The sequence below is a fragment of the Pollachius pollachius genome (assembly GCF_949987615.1).
Source record: "Pollachius pollachius genome assembly, chromosome: 20".
NCBI classification, from domain to species: Eukaryota; Metazoa; Chordata; class Actinopteri; order Gadiformes; family Gadidae; genus Pollachius; species Pollachius pollachius.
In genome coordinates this window covers 9,353,908-9,367,677 of record NC_136953.1, presented here as the reverse complement: position 1 = coordinate 9,367,677, position 13,770 = coordinate 9,353,908, and the positions used below count along the sequence as shown (strand labels likewise).

Here is a 13,770-nt window from a genome sequence, read left to right as displayed (position 1 = left end):
ACATTGGGCCTACACTAGAAAAACAATGTATGGATACGACCATGTAATTAATACATCATCAAAAGTTTAATAACCATTTGAAAATAACCTAAAACCATAATCTGATAAATGTTCATAAATAGTATAGAAGCAATCCAAGTTTATTTTTAAGTGTATAAAACATACCTAACATAATGTTATGTAACATTTGTGGAGCACAAGGCATGGCAAAGAGTTGGTTTATTATTTATATTTAACCATGTTGTAATAAACAACTCTGCAGCATCTGTTTTATTTCGCAAATTCAGCAATTTAAAAAAATATTAGTGAAGTTATCATTATACATTCAGTTTGTTAAAACATAATGATTTATTTGTATAAATATGTCTTGATATACATGGACTGCCATTGCGAAACTTTAAAAACAAACAGACAAAGTGAATCAAGAGTTGATATAACTTGACATAAACACAATGAAATACAATTGAATGATTGAATGAATGCACTATAAAAAAACAAAAGGACAGTTCAGGTGTTGTCCACGGCGGCCTCCAGCCCACGGTAGAAGCCAGCGTCTCTGCGGTGCTCTTGGACCGGCATGTTTCTCCTGGTCTCCCTCACCTTCTCCAGGTCCACCTCCACCAGGACCATTCCCCCGCTGCCGCTCCCCTCCTCCTCCCCCCCACAGTCCCCCACCACCGCACCCCAGGGGTCCACGGTCAGCGCGTGGCCCCACGACGCGCGTGCGGCGTGGTGCCGGCCCACCTGCGCCGCCGCTAGCACGTAGCACTGCGTCTCGACGGCCCGCGCGCGCAGCAGCACCTGTGGGAGTTTGGAGTTGGTTTGTTAGCGGGCCTTAGCTTAGCACGGCCCTCTGTCACATTGTTGTACATCAAACACATAAACAATAATTAAGAGCATTTAAATGATATCAATATTTACATTATATCATATGATTGTGGGGGGGTTATCTTTCAGGAATGTTCCGTTGGTTATTCCAATCGTTGCATTAATTACACCCTCCAGGGATTATTAGGCCATTCAATGTTTGGCAGACAAGGATTTCACCAAGAAAGTTTTTTGAAGATATCCATGTCCCTTCCATTGACATAAATGGGTCATGAAACTGGCAGATTAAAAGAGGGAAACAATAACATGTCACATGATGTTGTTGAATGTGACCCTACCTCCCAGTGGGCGGCGCCCGTTGCCACGGTGAAGGCGGACGGGTAGGTCAGGATGTCCGCCCCTTGTCTCTGCAGAGCCAATGATAAATCTGGGAACCGCAGATCATAGCAGATACCCAATCCCACCTGGGAGATGGCAGAGAACGACCACCAATCAGGGATCGGAGATGGCACTCGGTGAGGACTCATGGCATCGAGCTAAACACCGCAGACCGGTTTCAGAAAGCTGCGTTTGCGGGTTAGCAAGTTGAATAAATATAGCTTGGTGCAGTTGGAATAAATGGAAATCCAACTGCTCGTGAATAAACTATACTCCTGCTACACCACATGTCCTAGTTATAAGCGTCAGATGTGCTTACTACAAATCATATAAATTTCCCTTCATAACCAATTGGCGCTGATTTTTGTTTCGTTTTTATTACTGCGTGTGTGTGCATGTGTTTGTGTGTGTGTGTGTAGGTGTACGTTTGTGTATGTCTATACTATGCCCCCAAAAAGGTGGCGGCCATTACAATGTGACGTCTGGATGTATGAGCCGTATTATAGAAGAGGACCTTGCCAATGGGAGTCTGTACAGGAGGCGCAAGGGCGGGTCCGGGTATAGTGAAGGCACTCTCCTTGAGGGACACGCCCCTCCCGGGCAGCTCCACGTCAAACAGATGGGACTTCCTGTACACGGCCGCAACAGAGCCTGCATAGAGGGAAGGGGGATCCTCATTAAGATGATTAGTGCTGAAAGGATCTTGGGGATCCTAGGGAAAAGTATTTAAAACTGAAAAGGAAAGGAGTGAGGGGGGATGGAGAGAGATAGAGACACAGCCAGGCAGAAAGAGAGAGAGAAGGACAGAGAGAGAGAGAGAGAGGGAGTGAGAGAGAGAGAGAGAGAGAGAGAGAGAGGCCTGGAAGAGTACCTTGGTCGTTGATGATGACGTGACTGTTGTAGATCCGTCGGTCGTTCTCCCAATCGTGGCCTCGTTCGTGAAAGCCGCCGAGGGACAGCCATACATTCAGCTTGCTGTGAAAAACAGAACGCTGGTCTGTAGTCAAAGAAACACATACTCTGAGAAAAGATGTACAGTATGTTATTCACACGTTCCTTGAATGACAGGAGCAGTGAAGTGGCGAAAAACGAATAATAAGTTGTATTCAGAATACAGAATAGATATGTGAACAGATTGGCTTTATGGCATATTTGCGAATACAGCCACAAATAAGAAAAGCATAAGGTCCAAGGACAACCATGTGAGATATTGATTTTATTGAGCTAATGATCTAGTAATTACAGCAAGAAGAGAGAGAATAGTCTAGAAAACAAAATAGTAGAATAGAAAAATAAAACCAACCTGGCTAGTTGAGTGTATCGCGAGATGGTGTCGCCGGTCAAGCTCTCGGCAAGGGCCAGAGTCTCGTCTCGGCTGGAACCGATGTAGTCGAAGGCCTCTGGTAGGAACACCATGGACGCACCGCCCTCTCTGGCTGCCTCCACAAGCCTCTTGCCGACTGAGAAGTTGGCCTCCTTGTCAGGCGTGGATGTCATTTGACACACGGCAGCCACTGGGTTGGATGTACTGGACATCCTAGAATAGCATACAAGCCCAACAATGTTAAACCTATTGCAACACACATGCGACTAACGCAGCCTGCTATTCTCTGCCCTGTCAGGTAACATATAACGCAGTTGCAAGATAGCGTTAAATATTAATCCAGAGTGAATTAATGCTTAGCCCACACTGTGAATTATTACGAACATGACATACGAATATAACATAACAAGAGACAACAATGCATCTTACTAGAATAAAAGTTATTGTCACTTAGTTGAATTAAAGGTAAACCCGAGTTCTGATTAATGAAGTGAAGAAGTTACCTGTTTTGGATTGTCAGGGATTTCCAAGTCGAATACGTCACAAAATGCCTGGCCTGCTTTCTGAATAAACACCTGAGGGCAAACATCCGATTTAGTGATATGCACGTATTTCGTCCTGTTACTGCAAAGCACTCACTTTAAATAGTTGTTTTGGGGTGCATGAGTGTTCATTAAAGCCATAGCCTGTAAATAGGGTTTAAGCTCAAGCTCAAGTGCCGATGGCAGATCCTCTTATTCTTCTAATTTGTTTCCGAAAGTATACTCTCGAAACTATATAGATTTGACTTGCGGCGTATTGCTGCCCTCCACTGCTCTTTTATATATTGTCACTGTTGATGGTTATATGCGTCCATATAAATAATCCAGAATTGCATCTTTTGTGTCAGTGGCAGATCAACGATCTACAGTGCATTTAACTCGTTTTTTCTTTACAGGCAACTCGAGGACACCATCAAGGCGTACTACCGGGGTCCTGAGCCCACTCCAGCAACACCCTTCCAAGATGGCAGCCAACGGTAGCAGCACGGCTAGCAAGTCTAGTAACAATGCTGGGGGAAAACCAACTGGGCCGACGGCCGAACAGGTATCCCATATTTGACCATAGCCGTATCTGTCCGTTTGTACATCACCCTCACTCCCGTGGTGTTAAGTCGAGCTCTAATGCACTCTCCTTGATGGCGCTATGGATGTATGACAGGCTAGTGCTACGAAGCTATCCTCACACACTCATCCTTCTCGCCTCACAACGTGTTCAAGATCCCATAGTATTGTCACTGCTGTTAAAATATGTTTGTTGTAAACTTTTCCCAATCATATCAAATAAGGGTTTGAATACATTTGGAAAAACTGTTTATATAACAGAACATTGGAGTACATCTTGCTTTTCGCTAACGTTACCCCATAAGCAGTCTGGATGGACCCTGTCCTTTGGACTGGGAGCTATTTTTATCCATGTCACTCCTTCAGGTGTATGATATATGCAAACTGTATTATTTTAGTCGTGTGTATGAATTCGATATTTTGACTTGTCATAACGCCACCACGAATACAATCTCATAGAAACCAGATTGAGACGCGTTTGGTCCCTCCGCTAAGCTTTGTATGATTGACAGGTGGTGGGGAACTTCCAGAGGATGCGTCAGGAACAGCGCGGCATGGCTTCCAAGGCATCCGAGTTTGAGATGGAGAACAACGAACACAGGTTAGTCATTGCCAAACCAACCCCGAGTCCACTTTCGTAGAATACAGACATATTTAAGAGTTGTGCTATTGATTGGATATGAACCGGTCTCTTTTTATAATGACATATTCTTTGTTGTCTTTTCAGCCTAGTAATTGAAACCCTTAAGGAAGTTGACCCTTCCAGGAAGTGCTTTCGTCTAGTAGGGGGAGTGCTTGTGGAGAGGACAGTGAAAGAGGTTCTGCCTGCATTGGAAAACAACAAAGAACAGGTGCTGAAAAGAACATCCATGATCCATCGTCAAACCATAATCCTTTCGATGAATAAATTCTGTTGCCGACATCTCTAAAACTGAATAGTACAGGAAGAATATAATTGTAGTGTTTCTACCATTAAATATACATATCAACACAAAGTAACTATACTATTATGTCATCCTGTTGATTTACATCAATCTTCCTGAGTCAGGATCTCAACCTGTGTGTTAGTGTGGCACGATCAACCCTAACTCAAATTTTCTCTTCTTTTAAAGATCACCAAGATCATAGAGACCCTGTCCTCACAGATGCAGACCAAAGGCCGTGAACTCACGGAGTACAGGGAAAAGTACAACATCCGATTGGTCGGAGAAGGCGAGGGAGAGGGCCAATCGGCAGACTCCAGGGAGAGTGAAGGCGGGGCTTCGAAAGGCGGTACTGGTGTTCTGGTGTCCTAGATTGTGGACGGACACATCGGCACTGGGGGGGGGGGGGGGGGGGGGGGGGTATTTTCTGGTATTTTCTGCTATGCCAAAACATGGTGGAGCCTTATTATCTACGTTTGTCATTAGGGCTACATTTTTACACAGGACATCACAGATGCAAATATGTTTGATTATTTCGGTTGGATTTGGTTCAGGTTGCCAGCATTTAAAGATAACCGATTTAGAAGCAACAACCGCGAATGCCAGATATATTGTTCAAAACAGTGAGCTACTTGTTCAACCCGTTAGCTTGCTATTGTGTGCGTTGTATGTTGGCAACTTGAAGAGGGTGACTGTTCCAAAACACTTTTGTGAAATACCAGAGAAAGTCTTTTGAGTCACAAACCTCCCAAAATATGTTTTGACTTTCCTTTAATAAGCAGGAAGCATTTCAGTGTAAGCCCCTGTCATTTACAGTGCATAGTTCCGTCATGGTTAAATTCACTTTTTGGTGAGGTTTGGAGAGATCGGTGAATGTATGGACACCAAACCCCACAGGCAATTAATTGCTTAGTAGAAGGATTAAAACATCGAATAAATACCTGTTCAAGATACTGTACACAAGTTACACAGGCCTTTTGGTTGGTATTAAAAACAACTATTAAATTAACTTTTTTTAAAGGGTGTCCTATGTGTTCATCATAGGCTAGTCATGTTTTTTTTTTACTGAACTTCACTTTGTTGAGGTCGTACTGTAAGCCTCTTTCACGTCAGGCGATGATCTATAACAGGATTCCCCACTCCTGTGTCAATCAGTTAATGTTTACTCGTTCACAATCAAAATTAATGAGTTGCTCCTGAAAATGCAACCTCCCTGAGGGAAAAAGGTCAAGTCGTTCCATTTTTGGTAATAAACAGGTGTCCCCGCCCATTATGGAGCAGAAGGGTCAAATGTGAATGTACTTCTTGCTTCAGTGAGAACTGATGAAATCGATAAGTAGATGCACATAACCATTCTAGATGTATGCAACTGTTAGTGTTTATTTGAATAGGCGAATGCTTGGACCCCCCAACTTGCATCAGTAAGATAATGGCTACAAAGCTATAGGGATGGACGTGTTCTGTTAATTATGAATTAAAGGATTTCAAAAGTACCCTTCGTTGTGTGATTTTATGTTATGCAAGATACACAAACCCTTGTGGAATTGTGTTAACAAGACCACTTCTGTTCAGAGGGGAGTGTATAATTCAAATTTGTATTTATTATATTATTCCATTATTGTTGATACTCATCATTTTTGAATTAAATTACAAGTTGCACACTCTTGCCAGGATTCACCTGGAATCTTCCACCAAAAGGATGGCTGTGTTGCTGTTCAACCACAAGAGTTGTTTTTTTGTTTTATTAGAGTTGCAGAATGCAACTACATATATAAATGTTGCGAACTTGCAACTGTTTGAAACTTTTTTTTACAAATGATATAACACTTAAAATAAATGATTTAACACAAATAAAAATATCTTAAAAACAAATCACAAATGCACATTATTTACATTTTTACAAGGAGCTTTTCCCCTCTTCAATGGTCTTTCCAGATGCTGCACATATTTTGCATTGGTAGTGATAGCTTTCCTTTCTTTGACGCTTATTCAGGGGCTCACCTCTCATCTCTCGCTCCTGATCCTCAAAGGCTGCCTTTTGTAATCCCCAATCCCGGTAGCGATTGTGAGACGCTGGATCTGGCTGGTTAGAAAGCACGTCCTGACGTTGAGAAGCTGGCACTGGTGGCAGCTGGTCAGAGCCCTGAGAGTGAGCTGCTGGAGGTGGTGGTGGCGGCAGGTTTGAGGACCAGCTCTGAAAGTGGGCTGCTGGCGGTGGTGGCGGCTGGTATGAGTGCCCCTACCGTTTCGGAGGAAGTTCACCATTAGTCGTTCAATCAGCAGCGAACATTGCACGGCAACCAGAAGGTGTTGAATGGCAACCGTCACTAACCAATCCGGATACTGTCCATCGACCGAGAGATTTCTCAGGATCTGATCGGCTCTTTTGCACATGGACCTAGCTTTTGCCCCACTGGTTAGGAGCGTTCGCGCCTGTGTGAGGATCTTTCGGACTTTGTTAGGAACTGTTAGGACTTTGTTAGGAACTGTTAGTAGTTGTTGGGACTTCGTTAGGAACTGTTAGGTCTTTGTTAGGAACTGTTAGGACTTTGTTAGGAACTGTTAGGACTTTGTTAGGAACTGTCAGGGGTTGTTAGGACTTTGTCAGGAACTGTTAGGCAGTCCATTCAGTGACAGGTAAGGGGGAAGATTATGTACTCACACTGTTAGCCACTGGCATATCAAATACAACCTTTTTCCAGTACATTTGTCACAGATTAAATGATGAAGCAATATAGCATGAGCGGGGTTCGTAATGGATGTACCACCGGGTGTTGTTTGGCCGTAGCCACAAGGCCGGAGGCCGAGTATATAAGTATATATTACTTTCATACAACAATTCTACTGTCAACTAATTAACCTTAAAACACCAGATTATTGTATTGAAAAGTAAGACAGGGAATGTCCTGGGATGTTACAACTCATGGGATGTCTGTTGTCAAATCTGAAACAAACGAATTATTCCATATGACCCGATTGTTGTATAATACCACCTACCTCATGATATCCGCACTCACAGTCGATCTTTTTACCAAAAATATCAAATTTGCGGGGAGTTTGATTGAACACGGGGGTCAAGGGACAAGCATTAATCCGCTGTATTACCGCCCTCCATCTCCTGCCTCCCGGTCTCTGCCCTGTTGAAAATTTATATTTCCCCTGAGCATACAGGGTCATCACACCTGCCCAGTGTGAGTCTGGTTTCCCAGTCTTCGTCATTTCTAAAGATAAGGACATGAAAAACAGCTATTATTAGGCAACAGCTGTAAATATCCTGGCCTAGACTACTGCATCACGGACCATTCAAGTAAAAATATATAAATAAGATATATCAAGATATCAGAAATAGTAGGATATGCATACCCCTGACATAGTGCATGTACAGTACAGTAAAAGCAGCGATTTCCCGATTTCCCTGTTAAATCATAGCATATATACGGGATAGATAACAGCAGCAACACCTGTACGTACACCTGATAAATGAGCATCAAAAGTTTCCGAGGACGATAACAACACTGTAGTCGTCCAATCAGCAGCGGCATGGCACGGCAACCCGAAGGTGTTGAATGGCACCTGTCACTAACCAATCCGGGTACTGTCCGTCGACCCAGAGATTTCTCAGGATCTGATTGGCTCTTTTGCCCCATCTTGCCTGTGTTGGGACTTTGTTAGGACTTGTTAGGACTTTGTTAGGACTTTGTTAGGACTTTGTTAGGACTTGTTAGGACTTTGTTAGGAACTGTTAGGACTTTGTTAGGACTTTGTTAGGACTTGTTACGACTTTGTTAGGAACTGTTAGGACTTGTTAGGACTTGTTAGGACTTTGTTAGGACTTTGTTAGGACTTGTTAGGAACTGTTAGGCAGTCCATTCAGTGACAGGTAAGGGGGAAGGGGGGGGGGGGGGGGGGAAGAAAAGGAAGGAAAAAGGGAGAAAAATGGGAAAGGGAAGGGAAAGAGAGAAATTTAGGCCTCTATCACATTTTTCACCTATATTAAATTGTTATTCACTAGAATAAATTAAAAAACAATTAAAAAAAAACTGAGGCTGGTCCGTTTTGTATAGTGACAAACACAACCCTTTTTTGTGCTTTCATGGATGTATTCAAGATCTCTTGCGTAAATATTTATATTTACGCAAGATTATTATTATTATTTTTGCCAAGGATAATTATAATTATCCTTGGCGAATGCTTGGACCACCCAATTTACATCAGTAAGATAATGGCTTCAAAGCTATAGGGACGGACGGGTTCTGTTAATTGTTATGAATGAAAGTATTTGATAAGTACTCTTCGTTGTGTGATTTTATTAAATGCAAGATACAGAAACCCTTGTGGAATGTTATTAACAAGACCACTTCTGTTCAGAGGAGAATCGAGAGTGTATAATTCAGCTTTTTTCATTCGGTGTGGTTCCTCCCAATAAAATTGCTTCAGAGCTAAAGTACATTTATATAAATACAAGTGGCGTATATTCAATAATTTCTCAGTCGTATAAGCCTAGAAAAGGCATAAAGACATGTCGACGAGGATGGGATTCGAACCCACGCGTGCAGAGCACAATGGATTAGCAGTCCATCGCCTTAACCACTCGGCCACCTCGTCCCGTGTGTGTATGGGTAGTAGCACAGATACATATACGTAAATATCCATTCATATCCTATATATCTAACAAAAATGTATATAAAAGAATATATAAATCATACATTTATTTCAATATTGTTTTCCTTGCGAATCGATTCGTCGAAACAAAAATTGTGATTTTCTTTACATGTGTTTCACCTTTGTATCCGAGACGTCTATGCATGCACGTTGGGTTCAAAATGTAGCTTCGTACATATTTCCTACACTACGGTTATGACACATCGTTATGCGCCACTGTCGCAGAAGCAGCAGCATCACCATCGACGAGAGAGAAAAACAACAACCACAGAATAGGTCGATGTGGATGATGCTTTAGACCACATAACTGTCCATTTCAACATACAAAAGTTACGCAACGATACCGAATGCTGAGCGATAATAACGACAAACATTAGAGATTAAACTTCACTACCAACTAATAATGTAAGACTTGCTGTGATCTGCTGCGTTTCTCGCATTATGGTACCGTATGCAAAATAAGCGACAATGATAGCCCCTGAATCTCCTGGCATTTGACTTGATTATTTAAACTTGCTTCATGTGATCATCCGTCTCTTCGTCGCTCTGGGATGCATCTCTCCAAGAAATGCTCCTTCTTCAAAGTGGTGCTCGTTGCCCTTCTCATCGTGGCGCTCCTGCAGCTCTTCTACCTGTCGTTCTTATCCAAGTTTCACGGTAAGCAGCAACGCTATCGTTATTCCGAGCTTTTTGGAGGAACTGGCAAGAAAAATGCCCACACCGAAAAAAACTCTAGAAAAGAGCATATGCGATATTCCCTGTCCACGGGGGGGATGTTTGACAGCAGTGGGCAGTATCGAGTGTACAGGAACCTCATCAAAAGTGACTTTACATCGAATCAAGCGCTTGGTTCAGAAGGCCGGTCAAACGTCCTGACATTGTGCACGCACACCACCATCAACAACCTGTATCACTTGGAATCCCTTGTTCAAAGGTGGCAAAACCCACTCTCTGTGGCCATCTTTGCACACGGGCAAGATGTCAAGTTCGCCACAGCGCTGGTCTACGCCCTCAGCTTCTTCTGCCCTCAGATCCAAGCGCTGGTGGACTTCCACCTGGTGTGTCTCTCCGGGGAGTACGCCAGTTTCCCAGAGCACGACCGTGAGCACTTGTCGGGCCTGGAGGACTGCGCCTCGGTGTTCTCGCGCCTCGAGACGCACCGCGACAAGTACAAAAACTACGCCATCCACGGGAACGTCTCTTACCCCAACAACCTCCTGCGCAACGTGGCCCGCAGCGGCACGGAGGCGCCCTACGTGCTCGTGATCGACGTCGACATGGCGCCCAGCACGGACCTCCACCCGCAGTTCCTGGCGATGATCGCCCGGCGTCCGCCGGCCGGCGACGAGGTGTTCGTTCTCCCTGCGTTCGAGATCCGCCACGTGCGGAAGCTGCCCGCCTCCAAGCCGGAGCTGGTGCAGCTGTACCAGGTGGGCGAGGTGCGGCCGTTCTATGAGGAGCTGTGCCCGCGCTGCCAGGCGCCCACCAACTACTCGCAGTGGGTCAACAACCATGCCCGCGACGCGGGGCCGCTGGACGTGGCCTACACACTGGCCTGGGTGGACCCCTGGGAGCCCTTCTACATCGGGCCCAGCGCCGTGCCCCTGTATGACGAGGCCTTCAAGCAGTACGGCTTCAACCGCATCAGCCAGGTGGGCGGCAGGGCACACACGACGCAGAAGTCACTGGTTGGAGTTCGGGAAAACAATCAAAACCGCTGTGTTCCTCTACCTCTCATTTCTTGTTAATTCTGCAATTTGGTATTCCTAATTACTTTTCCACTCTTTTCCACACTTTTCCACTCTTTTCCACCCCCCCCCCCCACCCATCCATCAATCCATCCTATCAATGCATGTCGTCCCCCCCCCCCCCCCCCCCCCCACCCATCCATCAATCCATCCTATCAATGCATGTCGTCCCCCCCAACCCCCCACCTATCCTTCCATCCTATCAATACATGTCCCCCCCCCAGGCCTGTGAGCTCCACGTGGCGGGCTACAGGTTCTCGGTGCTGACGTCGGCCTTCGTGGTGCACCGGGGCTTCAAGGTGCAGGGCGAGTTCCACGCCAAGAAGGACGAGGAGAACAAGCACAACCGCGTGCTCTTCCGCAACTTCAAGGCGGCCCTCAAGACCAAGTACCTGAGCTCCAACCGTCACTGCTAGGGGGAAGGCCAGACGCTTTCTACGTACGGTGTGCGTTTGGGTACAAACTCTGCCCGAGGCAATGTGATGTTTTTGGTGGGTGAAAGGACTTTATAGATTTTTTGACCGGATGTAGCACGAATTGGGTTCCTTGACTTGACCAATGAGACGACGCTCAAAAGGCCATGTAATGTGCTGTTTTGTCGGATCTATGTAATTAACAGTGCCGATTTGGTCACCGTCCGACTTAAAACGCTAAAAATGACACTCAAATCCAAAGTAGACACTACATTGATGCTGACGGGTTGTTTGAGGCCATTTTGTCAATTTTTGTAGAGAATTAAAATTGAAAAGGTCACTTTTTTGTTTTGTTTATCTTGATAAGCTAGAAATATCCATTGATTGGTTGGTTAACTGCAAAAATGTAATTACAGTGCTCTAAAGCAAGACTCAAAACTCCCCTCACACACAAGAAGAAGAGGGTATCTTTGTATGCCTCGGTATGTTTTGAGCAATCTGCAGAAAACACAATTTTATAAAAACATCAAAAACCACATTGTGGGTCAATCATTTATATAGTGGATCCGTCCACTAGGGGGCGGTCATATGTAAGACTGGAGGAAGACAGCTAATCCCACAGATAGCACTTCTAAACATAAAGACATGCTCTAGGAGCATAGCATCCGCTGGGTAGGAAATACTCACTATTGGAAACATGACCTAGAAATTTTAGGTAACCATCTTTTTGTACATGTTTACACTCCCTGCTTGGATGTTACAGTTTTCAGAACTTTGAAAGTTCACTTGAAAATTGGCTCCATTTTCAGCTAGTTTCAAGGTTGAGCGGGCCAAGGCCATTATAGCAATGGGCGTTGTGTGTGGGTTCGCCATGGTGGTGGGCCTGGGTTTACATACACCTTTTAAAGTTACAGAGGAACTCGCTCCCTCGTTACACAAGACCTCATGTTGCACCAGCTGCTTGGTGCTTCTGAGGGTCCGGATCACACTGGAACATAACTGCCAGCATGTTTGATAAGGGTTGGTGTGGAAAGCCTGGAGGTAGTTTCCTCACTTAGTCACTTATATGCAAACGGTTGGGCAATGTAGCAAGCCAAAAATTAAGACGAATACTACTGATGTATATTTAAAAGAAGATTTAGAGTGAATTGTGGCATTCTGGGACATTTCAATTGTCGAGGACTGCTGAGAATCAAACATTTCAAACTGTTGTATCTATATGTGTTGGTTTGGACAAATTACATATTATTTAAAAACCAAATATCTTCAACGGTGTTGTTACTTAAATTAAAAAATAGAAACAGAGTTGTTAAATACAGTGGGTTTAAAAAATATATCAGGCCGTCCTACCTGTAATTTTATTTCAGTTACATGACCATATTTATAAAATATTTGCTTGAAGTTAAAGTGTGAAAACATGGGTGAGGTTATGTTATGTTGTGGTTGGGTTAGAGAATACAGGTCCTTCTATGCTTGTTCATTGTGTTTGCTATAATAGATTTATAATGTGAGCAATGTGAATTTTTTTCTTTCTAACTGGAGAATGACCTTGACTTCAAATGTTTTCATTTGCAAATGAATATGAAAAATGTAGCAATCTAATATTTGGTATGCAAAAATATTAACCGCTATTGCTTTGTTTTCACTTTGTTTCAACTTCACCCTGGAATGTTAAAGTGAAATGAACATTATCTTTTTCATGTAGTATTCAGCTTTTCTTCTGTCATTCTACTGTTATGAGTATTCTGAGTGTTTGATTTCCTGTGCACACCCTTGATAATGCCTGATTCGTACCGATTGAATTTTGATTAAACAAAATAACTTTTACGTGACCACTTTGAATAACGCACATTCAATGTCGGTTTCACGGGGACGCTCAAACACACAGTGCATTTGCACTGAATCAACGAGCTCACTACAGGATGTGTCACCCGAAACAACTCAGACACACGAGCAGAGCAAACACAACGGCTGGCAGACCGGCGAAAACACAGTATGACCTTCATTTAATCCCATTCATTTAAGCACTAAACTAAATATACCCTGCCACGCTTTGAGCGGGAGGAGAGGCGAGGGATCACTCACAAAGCCCCAGGTACGGTTGACATTTCCCCCGGCGTTACATGCTTTAAGCAGACCCCCATCCAGGCCTGAAGCACGCGAGAACTGATTAAACGCCTGAGCAGGGCCGTCAGCCCAATTAAAAGCTCCCACTCAGTAATTAAGATCTGCGTTAAAGCGGACTTCACAAAGCGCTGCTAAGGCACCTCAGACCCTTCGGCTGATGACTGAATTAGACGTCTCATGTCACCGAGCGAGGTGAACTACACTCCTCACACACGGCCGACCCCCCGTGGGGTCACAAGGACACGTGGAGGTGAAGGTGTATCT

General features: G+C 44.2%; 3 protein-coding genes across 4 annotated transcripts; 2 read left to right on the top strand and 1 right to left on the bottom strand.

Moving 5' to 3' along the window:
- Window positions 1-139: 139 nt before the first annotated feature.
- Window positions 140-6,632, bottom strand: nit1 (nitrilase 1). 2 transcript variants are annotated; one of them, XM_079757709.1, is made up of 7 exons: window positions 6,558-6,632; window positions 3,034-3,105; window positions 2,510-2,743; window positions 2,078-2,181; window positions 1,721-1,857; window positions 1,167-1,292; window positions 140-801 (listed from the first exon to the last, which is right to left on the bottom strand). In XM_079757709.1, the coding sequence occupies exons 3-7, from the start codon at window positions 2,740-2,742 to the stop codon at window positions 508-510; spliced, it is 894 nt and encodes a 297-aa protein (XP_079613835.1). In that variant the 5' UTR covers window position 2,743; window positions 3,034-3,105; window positions 6,558-6,632; the 3' UTR covers window positions 140-507. The 2 variants fall into 2 exon arrangements, with proteins under 2 accessions (XP_079613835.1, XP_079613834.1); XM_079757708.1 differs by lacking the exon at window positions 6,558-6,632 and having other exon boundaries at window positions 3,034-3,444.
- Window positions 3,524-4,945, top strand: pfdn2 (prefoldin subunit 2). The gene is made up of 4 exons (XM_079757738.1): window positions 3,524-3,616; window positions 4,146-4,234; window positions 4,361-4,484; window positions 4,746-4,945. Exons 1-4 carry the CDS (start codon window positions 3,536-3,538, stop codon window positions 4,926-4,928), a joined length of 477 nt encoding a protein of 158 aa, XP_079613864.1. The 5' UTR covers window positions 3,524-3,535; the 3' UTR covers window positions 4,929-4,945.
- Window positions 6,633-9,480: 2,848 nt separating the features above from the next.
- b4gat1 (beta-1,4-glucuronyltransferase 1) lies at window positions 9,481-13,157 on the top strand. The gene is made up of 2 exons (XM_079757800.1): window positions 9,481-10,870; window positions 11,191-13,157. The coding sequence occupies exons 1-2, from the start codon at window positions 9,770-9,772 to the stop codon at window positions 11,380-11,382; spliced, it is 1,293 nt and encodes a 430-aa protein (XP_079613926.1). The 5' UTR covers window positions 9,481-9,769; the 3' UTR covers window positions 11,383-13,157.
- The last annotated feature ends 613 nt before the right edge of the window (window positions 13,158-13,770 follow it).